Raw genomic sequence first — 11533 nt, 5'->3', positions numbered from 1 at the left:
ACTTTTTATGGAGATTGACTCACTTCTGTAGCCTGTCTCAAGTGGTTGTTTGAGTTACTGAATTTTTTTAGCAATACGGCATTGGCTTCACTTCATGGAGATTTCTGCTTGATTGTAACTAACTTGGTGATCTCTTAACTTTTCATTTAATCATCAAAGTCCACTGACATACACATGTGCTTCTGCGGTGTTAAGTGCTGTTTAAAACACATTAGCATGCTCACACTTCATTAAAAAGTTCACAACATACCATTTAATACATTTTCTTTCAAGTGTTGGGAGGCTCCTCTAGTGCTGTCCATTGTGTCCATTGACGGCACAATGAACTATACTCTATACTCTGAGTTTCAGATGGTCCCAGATGGTTTCTGGCTGGAATGTAATCATCTTTCGCCACATATTTGCATATTGTGGAGTGTTTAGTAGCTGCAGTCAGTATCAGTTTTGCCAAATCACAGTTGCTGAATAGACATCATCTTCAGGACTACTGATTTTATTTTGGCTTGTTTGTTTTGATTGACTGTCTGTAATCTCTAAGGGAAAATTATGAAAAGGTGGCAGGGAAAATCAGAAGTGTATTGTAGTCTTCTTTTGCTGAAAGGAGTCCTGACTTCAGGAGAGAGCTGGCACAGTTAAAAAGTAAACAAAACAAAATCTGTTTTATATTTCAGATTCTTCAAAGTAGCTACCTTTTTACTTTGATTGAAGCTTTATGAGGTTTTCACCAGAATGCTTTTCCAACAGTCCTGCAGAAGTGCACTTGTTGCAAAGCAATTCCACACGATCACATCCCCTTCTCCATGGTTCACAGTGGAAACCACACATGCAGCTATCATCTGTTGGAACCAAAAATCTTGAATTGACTCATCAGACCAAATCACAGATTTCCACTGGTCTAATGTCCATTCCTTGTGTTCCTTGGCACAATCAGTTCTCTTTTCTTCTTGTTCTTCCTCAGAAGTGGTTTCTTTGCAGCAGTTTGACCCTGAAGGCCTGATTCATGTGGGCTCCTTTGACCGGTTGTTGTTGAGATGTGTCTGCTACCTCAACTCATTTGAACTGTCAAGTATTTATGTGGGCTCTAATCTGAGGTCTCGTTAATTTTTCTGAGGCTGGTAACTCTTATTGAAACTTACCCTCTGCAGCAGAGGTAACTATTAGTCTTTCTTTTCTGGGGTGGTCCTCATGAGAGCCAGGTTCTTGAGTGGTTTTTGTAATTGCACATGAGGATACATGACCTTCATGTCTTAAGTAATGATGAACTGTCATTTCTCTTGACTTAGCTGAGTAGTTGTTGCCATAATATGGATTACTGTGGCAGCTGAATAGACAGATTTACTGAATTCTAACCCGATGTGTGCTGAAAACAAAGAAACAAGTTTTAATAGGTAGTTTTATTTAATGTAAAAATAAAATAGAGAATGCCAGAAGGCTCGCTGGCATTCTGATCTGCATTTAAAAAAAGAAAAAGAAAATACAAAGAAGAAAAAATATTCAAATAAACATCTTTTAAAATCAACGACTTGCACAGAATTGCGAATAAAAGCCAAGCTGTTATTAGCAAACGTATCATTACAGAGCGCGTAACTAACTTTAAATATACACCGAAATTATAACATTCACTTGAGCCACTTTTATATACCAACATAACAAAAGTATTTCACAGCACTAAGCAAACACATTAATACTTAAACAATTTGTCTGCTGTGTTTGTGATAATGATGTTTTGGCATAAGGCATGTGGACTGTCCTCTATTCAAACCTTTACATGTACGTCTATTGATCCTAACTACTCCATTTAGCAGTAAAAATAAATTACATAAAATAATAGTTATTCAACTGAATGAAAAATGCAAAGCAGTAGCTGCTCTGACAACTTGCACAATAATAAAAGGGGCTTAACACCAAAAACGGTCCGTCTCACCATATTAAAATAAACATCTGCAATTCAATTGACCTGACCTGAACTCGGTCGACCAACGCTCAATAGCTGCACATCTTCAATTAATGCACATTTAGCAACGCAATAAAAAGCTGAGACATCTTAGTCATTCTTTGCTGCTAAAAGCATGGCTCAAGTCCTGCTGTGTTTTCTGTTTGAAACAGTACAAAGTGTGCCATAATACCACAGTGGTATCAGTTTGAAACATCATTAACTGCAGAATGTCCTGCAGATTTAAGAGATATCTCAACAGAAATGGGGTTAGGTTCAGATGACAAAGTAGTGTTTCATTGTCTGACCACTGGGCCAGATTACACCCAGCTCAGTCTTCACTGCCTCTTTGCAGAAATTCCTTCATTTCCTTCCTGCTGGCTAGCTTATGGTGCTCCAGCAGAGTTATGTTTTCAAGCTGTTGGACTTTTTGAGTCTTTGAGACTTGAAATTGCATCTGAGGCACCTGCAGGTGACTGACAGAAAACAGGAGGGTGGAGTTCAACATCTTAAACATCTGAACTTTGAGCTGGTCCCTTCTCATTTCATTTGAGAGGAGCTGTTTGCGGGGAGTTCTGTTTGGATGGTGGAGATTTTCTCTCCTATTATTTCCAGTGAGCTCTCTCCATGCGATGAACTTGCAGGGCATTTCTCTGCTGAGTGCTGCTTAGAGCTGTTGTCTTCATCTGATTCGAGGAAGGCCTCTCTACTCTGGGGCTTGATGAACTGCACACTTAGTTTGGGCGCCACCACAGCGGCAACCTGCTGGTTCGGCTTTCGGATGCAGTGGGAGAGGGTGGAGACGCAGCTCTTCTTGAAGTTCTCGTTCATGAAGGCGTACACGATGGGATTGTTGAAGCTGTTGAAAAACCCAATGGCCTGAACAATGGCAATGATCATGTTCAGTGTGACTCCGTCATATTTCTTCTCAAGGTCATCTGGAAAAGAGTCAAAGGTTATGTATCAAACTTCTATTTTACATTAAAGTCTGTGTAAAGTCAGAATAAATGTGTTTTGAGTTTTGTCAGACCAAAGAAGAAAGTGTTATCAACCACCCAGCCAAATTTGAATGATTAAAAATACCGACAAGTTTATGAAATTAGGTAAAAATGAGCAGTATTCTCAGCTCGAGGTCTGTAGGGGGTATGCCCACTGAATGTGCTGAAGCCATGCCCATTCGTGGGAGCAGTCAAGCAGCGATTTTGAAGCGACTGAAACATGTCAGATGAGTTCAGAAAATGACATGAATAACATTGAAACACTCTGATCGAGATGAATTCATCTCTATCTCTCTGCTCAGGGTGGCTTCAGCGTGTCATCGAGCCACCCTTTAAGGACCGCCCACAAAATCCTGGACTGAAAACTGGTGAAAAACTGTTTGAACCTCTAACTCCACATTTCAGTAATATTTCATTCAAAGTCTTTTCACATGTTTTCAGCAACTATTTTCCAACATATTTAAAGTATTTTGAAAGAAATCTCAGAATTTCCTTTACATGGACTAAAATTCATAGAGACTCTTGATACTTACAGTACTCAAACAACATGTGGACCGTGTGGAAAGGTGCCCAACAAATGGTGAATAGCAGAACAATAGTGATCATCATTTTAACGGCTCTTTTCTTTTTCCTGTAGAAAAAGTTGGAAAAAAAAAATCTTGATGACAGAAAATATTGACCACAGCAGACATATTACAGAAACGATCTTCCACTTTAGTGAGCACTGAGTCTCAGCAGTGTGTGAAAAATATCAGGACCCTGGCAATCACACACCTGACTGGACAGTGGCCATTTTTAGCCTTGTTATCCCCAATTTTAGAACGGTCACTACCCCTGCACTTTAGTCCTAACTCCCCATGGTTAATCTCTGGGAGATGAGGACAGCTGTCTTTTCTGATATGAGACTATCCTTGCCAAAAAAGGCACTTAGTTTTTTAAGAAGATCCATGTTTATTGTCAAGAGCTGGCTATTGTGGAGTGTATCAAATCTGAATCTAATTCCCGTTCTGTGTATGTTTTCCAACAGAGAAACTAAAATGTGCCAACAGCTGAAATCCTTTAATATCAACACATTTCTGTCTACCTTTTCTACAAAAGAAAATCTTAAAATTACACTCACTCCTTGGGAGAAAGACAAATGTGAACCAAAAGGAAAATAATACACTATGTTCTTGTTTCACTTAAGTTCAATGTTGTAGTTTACTCCAGATTTGGTTTTAAAACCGATCTCAAGAGACCCTGGTGCAGACTCAAACCTGCTGTAGGGACTTTATAGCCTCGGGAACGCCTCGGGATCCCACAGGAGCTGGAATGAGTTGCTGCTAAACCAATGAATTGTCTGATTTAATTCAGACTTATGTAACAGGGTTACATGATTTGGTTTGTCCAAAACCAAACAAGACCATAAAAATGTTGTCAATTCAAGGTCTTGAGACCATCCATCCATCCATCCATCCATCCTCAAACCAATAACATGGCTCATTTCTAATTTGACAGTTCACAAAACCACGTGTCCATGTTTGTTTGTTTGTTTGTACATACTCAAACTCAGAAGATTATGAGCAGAGAAATGTTCCTCTCTCAGCAGATCAAAGTTCTGCACATACACATAATTACATTATTACATCATATTGCACAAGGTAAACAGGCTTCACTTTATAAAGCTGACAACTCAAAATGCTTTTACAACATTGTTGTATTCACCCAGAGGCAGAGGCTGCCATCAGGAGCGATACAGCGCTTCTTATCCAAAGAGCTTGCTGTTAAGCTGACCCGCACACACATTCACACACTAATGTCAGTGCCATCAGAAGAAAATGTTCTTGTTTGCTTCCTACTAAAGGGCCCGCTCTACCATCTGAGCCACAGCCACCCTACTAAAAATAAGCAAAACACATTTTTTGGTAGACAAAGTCTTTAAAAGCTCTTAAAGCACTAATGGGTAATGTTTCTGCCCTAAAATAACCAATTTAAATTCATTTTGATGCTACACTGAGTTGTAATAAAAGTGAATTGTGTCTCTGTCATTCCCACTCTGCACCACTTATTCATAATCTTATGTAACTTTATGATCTGGGTCACCTGCGAGAAGTACACATTATCAATTATTTCACTGATTTTAAAGAAACTGGATTATATTTTATGGCAGCGTGGGAGTGTTGGTGTTGATGCCCCAGGTGTTTTGGACCAGAGAAACGGAGGTTTTCATGCTTGGGAGATGGGCTAATACAGACCGGGAATGGATCTGTTGTTGTGTTAGAACTGGAGCTGGGGAAAGCAGCAATGTAACCAGGCTCAGCAGCCTCTATGAACATAATGTCAGAGGCAGACAGGCTTAACACTAGGTAGTGTTAACTAGGGTAAGAAGCTCCGACAAAATCGGAGACTGATTTTTAGTTGTTAGTGAGAACTTCATGAAATAAAAGAATGAAAGACAGATGCCGAATTGGGCTTCTTGCTGTAATAATTGCTGGCTGCTATGTCTTGTGTTGAATGATGTTTGGCTGTTAGCAAAGTTGTCGACTTGATAGTTTTTTATCATAAATAATGATCAAAACATTATAACAGCTTCCCACCCACAACAAATGCAGAACAAGGCTAAACAAAATATCCCTGGAAGAAGCTTCAGCCATAACACCAGGACACATACAGTAATAAACACTCCTGCTGTCTCACCTACCTTGAGATCTTACTGATCTCCCTCTGGTTCATGGTGTTGAGGACAGAGGAGTCGCCCACCCTCTTGCGGATCCACAACTCAATGCCAATGCGGGTGTAGAGGAACAACATGGCTGCCAAAGGGAGCAGGAAAAGAGCCACCATGATGAAGGTGGTGTACGCCTGCCTGTGAGTCAGAGAGCGCCAGCTCTCCTGACAGCAGACGTGGTAGTGATCATACAAGAAGTCGTACTTCACCTTTGAGCGAGAGGGGAGGAGGGGAAAAAGCTTTTAGTAGTGGAGGAACAATCAAGAGAGTTGAAGTCGCTCTGTCTGACAATGGCAGGTGGATTTCTGTAAGGCTTTTTTTGACGGATTTGATGTAATTACAGCTACTAATCAGTAGTACTGTTATAACAAAGCATGCCTTCTGAATCATAAAAAGAAACATTATTTCACAGTTAAACCCTGTTATTTAATTTTAATGAATATTTCAACCATATCTGTCAGGAGATGGAAAAATATAATACTTTCTAATATCACTTTGAACTACTTGATTTTTGCTCTACAGCTTCTGCCATACCCAATACTATCTGTTTTAGTGCCTGACAGTCTGTGTCCAGAGTCTCTTCAGAACACTACAATTGTCTGCCTGTCAAAGTTTGGACACAGTAGGCAGAATATTCATTCAGCACACACCTGAGGCCCACTGAGATCAGTTCATTGCAAATATAGAGAGCACACTATGGGTGTGAAACATGATTTTCCTGTAAAACCTGCAACAAAAATGACTGTCCTGACTGTTCACAAGAATATGAATAAAAACTACCGAGCTCTATGTGTGTGTTAACTCCATGATAATTAATTCTTTAGATAACAACAATAAACTAAATTCATGTAAATGTCCAGTTGTGAATGACCATGATTTTTTGTTTCATACTGGCAAACCTGTGGATGACGTCAGAAGAACATGCCACAAGATTTGAACACATCTGTGCACGAGATCCCAAACATGACAACAACAAAAAAAAAAACTGAAAGTACACCAAAACAACGGGACGTTAAGGACAGGTAATTACTTACCTCTAGTTGTTGCACAAACAACATTGGCGAACCCACTATCACTGAGGCGATCCATACCAGCCCTGCAGGATGCACAGAGATAAAACATTTACACACAGAAACAATCTGCAAGTTTTGCTTCAGGTAGTGCACGGAAAATACACCTTGCTATAGTAACTGCCAGAAGGATTAAAGGACAGGAAAGTCAGGTTTCTCCTGTGTGTGACTAATGCCAGTAACAGTAGCCATGGCACAACCGTATTCATCTTTCATGTAATTAACAACTTCCATTATGTGGAGTCTCTGCAAGGTTCCTCCACGTGTCTTTGTATTCTGTTCCACCAGTGTGAGAACGGAGTGCTCTAATTTTACCACAGCATGCTCCTTAACCTGAAGCTTATTCATGTAATCATAATGCTTTCCCCATTTCTTGCCTGAAATATATGCACTTAATAACATTTTCACTGAAACCAATGAAGTTTTCAGTCACGACTTCAAATGTGGAAAAAAAAAACCCAAAACAGGTTAAGTGCATGTATTTTTATTTTCACTTTTAAACAGAGCCTGGCATCTATCTGAGTAAAACTAATACTGATATTTCAGATTAAAATAAAACCCAATAACCCTCATTAAAAATGATAATGATGCTAGTATTATTACATACCATGTGACAATACGCCTGAATTTCAAAAAACTAAACGTATACAGTATGTGAAACATATGTAAAATGCATTTTGTATAATATTTATGCACTTCTCTGTGAATATCTGCCAACATACATGTTGATATAGCTACTATATAGGCCAGTAATACTAACTTGGTGATATATCAGTCAGGCTCTACATTTAAAGCTTGTGATATATTTGTTTTGCATGGAGCATTGTTCACGTACTTTGTGTGTACCTGGAGGGTTAAGGAGTAAAACCGCAAGATGTCAGATTAGAGACAAATCATCCCTTGGTAAACAAACCAATATTTCCAAAGAGACTTTCCAAATTTGCACACTGTAAACACAATTAGAAGAGCTGAAACATCAAGGGAGTACTACATTTTCTATGCTGAGCTGAGAGTGCTGCAGCAACTTCAAAACTTTCACTCATTGTTGTCCGCTGCTGACCTTCATTTACATCGATATACCGCCCCCACCGATCAACAGATTAAAGATGGAGCATGCTGTAGTTGTTCAGAGGTGTTTGCATTGTTGCTGTTTTTCTCTTTTGGGTTCAACAGGAAGTTGGATCAACCAACCAGCTTTGCACACGTGGGACCGGAGTGCGCACCTACTAAATCTCAACAAACTTCTGTGCAAACCTGATCGTCAAGCAAGCTGATTGGTTAATCCAACATCCACCATCATTACATTCAAAATACAGCAAACAAACAACCACACGAGCATCTCAAAAAGGCATGTTCGCCTCTTTCAGCCTATTGCTATCCATAGCACCCTTCTCTGTCCGCAGAGGCATTTAGATTTAGTTCCAGCTTTAACTGGATCTCACAGAAGCATGCTGTTAATTTGGCATGCGTCACACTCAAAAGGAACGCGACAAAGAGTCCCTCAAACTCATCAACACATAAAAAAACAAGCCACTCTTTCATGCGTGGAATACCTAGCATCTTGTATGCTCTTTTGGATGAGTACTGCCTCCTCATTTTCAGCGGGAAGACAATGCCCTGGTATCTCTCAATGGCAATGCACGTCATGGTAAGGATGCCTGTCACTATAGCGGTAGTCTGTACAAAAGGAACCGTCTTACAAACCAGAACTCCTGCAGGAAACAAAAAAAAAACCAAACACAAAAACAGAGGGGTGAAACAATGAGGTACCGAGAAACAGCAGCGAGAATCACGTGTTTCTTTAGAAGTTCATATCAGTCCTTTTGTTGGGGCTGGAAATGGAGTCATCCCTTTCAGCTGCCTGTGGGGTTTTCAAGGAAATTACACTCGAACAGTCTTCACACATAACAAAGCACAGAGCTGAATCCCTGGTGAAAATGTCCACTGTGGCCCACATGTCAAGTCTGCTCCTATTCACCCTGAACTAATCGTGACAAGTATATTATGTATGCTTTGAGCTGGACTTATATTGCTACAATACACCCAATGTCAGCACTTAGTTACATTTCAGTGAAGGTTTATAATGAAATCTGCACCAATAGCCATGCAATAATATTCCATCTGTAAAGGAAATCAGCTGATTAGTGTTTTTTTTTTTGAGGTTGCAGAAGAATTGTTGCAACAATTGACGACAACAACAAATAACTCGGTGACAGCAGATGAAATCAGAAAACAAAAAGTTGAATCAAGCTGTCAGAGCTGATTTTGCAGGAGTGTTGCGCAGCATTGCATGAGGTTAGTGTTCATTTTAATGTGCCCACCCCATGCAAAGTTTATCATGAGCATCACACACTCAGGGGTCAACTCTCTCTTTTATTTATTTCTTGTGAAGTCCAATGCTGAAGAAATCTACTGTAACTTTTCTTTGCCTCCCTCATCTTTAAGAAGCCTTGAAAGGAAAACACTTATACGGGTACTTCTCTACTGTCAGAGTAAAAATAATTGTCTTTTTTTTTAAGGAGACACATGCATCAGCTCCTACTACAGACATCTGTTTTAATACCTTGAAAAATCAATATCATGTTTGCTTGGTCGATATAATTACCTTATTTGTATGCATCTGCATGCCTAATCATCCTTATTATTCATCTTTTAAATATTTCCTCACTCAGTTAAACTGGCGCATTTTGCAATTCCCCACGTGCAAATGAGAGAATAAATCAGTTTTCATTTTCAATTTCCAAAAAAACATAATTCCGATCAATTTTATGGTTCTCATTCATTCATAATGTGTCATAGAAAGTGCAGATCTGTGTTTCAAACTCACCCCCGAACCATTCCGACGAGATGTTCTGCAGCAGAGTGAAAGGTATGCAAAAGAAAGTGATGAGCAGGTCGCTGACCGCAAGAGAGCAGATGAAAATATCTGTCGCCGTCTGTACCGCTCGTTTCTTCACAATTATATATATGACCAAACTATTCCCAGCCAGAGCCATGACGAAGATAACCATGTACATGATCACGAATGTGGTCTTGGCGCTGTACGGCAACTCGGGGATGTAAACAAGCGGCTGGATGTTGTAAGTGTTGATAAACTCCTGCCGGCTCATGTTGTAGTACTGGAGCATCTCCTGCAGCACTTCAGGAGTTATCTTGGTTGAGCCCTGTCCCGAATCCGTGGATGCTGCTGCCATCCTGATAACCGTGTGAAACCCTCAAACTTGCTTGCAGGCAACAAGAAAAAAAGAAAAAAAAAGAAAAGAAAAGAAGAGAGAAATGAGCGAAGGTTCAGAGCTGAAACCTTCTCTCTCACGCACAGATGTGTCTGGATGTTGCGCTGCTTCCTATACAGAATATATTGGCGTCGCTGCTGCAGCCTGCAGCTGTTGCTCCGTGTTTGCATGTGCATGTGTGTGTGTGTGCGTGTGCATGTGTGTGTGTGTGTGTATGTGTGTATGTGTGTTCACATGATACCAGGGGACGGGATGACAGACCAATGACAGGTCTGTTGACAGACGCAGGCCACACGACTCTTATGAATATTTCATTCTGTTTGGTCAGTGATGATATGAGAAGGAGGTTTTACATTTATATATAGAGAGATCTATATAGTAATAGTATATATAATATATATCGATATTATATTATTAGATGAGATATATTCGTATATTATACTTAATATATGCTAATACCCACATACCTACATACCATAGTGGACACATAGAAATTCAGATATTATGTAAATTACATGCATCACATTATGCAAAGTACCGTTTTAAGGTACTTTACACTTGTACTCTACATTTGACAATAAGCACAATGGACACAACATGACAAATAACTGCTATGATTAGTTAGACAGTGATTAATCATATTTTATACAGTAGCTATTAATTAATGAAGCAACGAGTGAGGACCACTTCAACACTGATGAAAGTACTTTGTTAATAATCCCTAATGGGAGGTTTTATTGTAGATAATAAGGAGTCACTAGTAGGGTTGTAAAATTTATGGGAATAAATGGGAATAAGCCGTGAATTTACAAAACTGAAGTGTAACCCTTAGCACTTAAAGGTCCAGTGTGTAACATTTAAGGGTATCAGAAATGGAAGGTAATATTCTATATTAAGTATGTTTTACATTTGTGTATAATAATAAGAATTGTGGTATTTATGTTGCCTTAGATCGAGCCTTTTATATCTACAGAGGAAGCAGGTCCTCTTTGGTAATGTTGAACCACTTTGTTATTATAGCACCCCAGAAGGGACAAACCAAACACTGGCTCTACGTTTCTCGTGATTTACTCGTAGTGGTGGTTGAGTAAATTAATAAATTAGCAAAGAATCAAATATACTAGACCAGAATCAGAGGATACTAGACCCAAACTGGAGCCAAAAAAAGGCTGATGTGACCAAAGAGCTATGAGCTCATACTGGTACCTTGTATATTTTTTTTAAATAAGCATGCAATCCAATTGCACAAAGAAAGATAAGTTTCAATTCAGTGACAGATTATTTCTTTTGTTACACTCTCTTTTTTTGGTTTTGAAGCACAGCGTTCTTTTCAGTTACTTTTTTGTCTGATGGGTTTCAGCTGCAGTGGCACTGTAACCAAGGCACAATAATATACCGTATCAATAGTATGAATTACTTAAAACCTGGAATAGTCATAACTGATTTCTTCTGCAGGCACAAGTAATGTGTCTGAATAAGGACAAAGAAAATAGTGTGTGTAGTGTAGTAGTGTATTTTCCAAGCCATGTAATAGAGTAAAGTCTGTTCTGACATTTGGTTTTTATGATGTTTACTCAATCATATGGTGAAAG

General features: G+C 39.3%; 1 protein-coding gene across 1 annotated transcript; it reads right to left on the bottom strand.

Moving 5' to 3' along the window:
- Positions 1-961: 961 nt before the first annotated feature.
- qrfprb (pyroglutamylated RFamide peptide receptor b) lies at positions 962-10109 on the bottom strand. Its single transcript, XM_010744214.3, has 6 exons — positions 9536-10109; positions 8262-8420; positions 6673-6734; positions 5612-5847; positions 3465-3562; positions 962-2871 (listed from the first exon to the last, which is right to left on the bottom strand). The coding sequence occupies exons 1-6, from the start codon at positions 9900-9902 to the stop codon at positions 2474-2476; spliced, it is 1320 nt and encodes a 439-aa protein (XP_010742516.2). The 5' UTR covers positions 9903-10109; the 3' UTR covers positions 962-2473.
- Positions 10110-11533: the final 1424 nt, after the last annotated feature.

Source organism: Larimichthys crocea, chromosome XVI (genome assembly GCF_000972845.2).
Source record: "Larimichthys crocea isolate SSNF chromosome XVI, L_crocea_2.0, whole genome shotgun sequence".
In the NCBI taxonomy this organism is placed as follows: Eukaryota; Metazoa; Chordata; class Actinopteri; family Sciaenidae; genus Larimichthys; species Larimichthys crocea.
The sequence above is the reverse complement of the archived record's forward strand: the minus strand, read 5'-3'. Positions and strand labels throughout refer to the sequence as shown.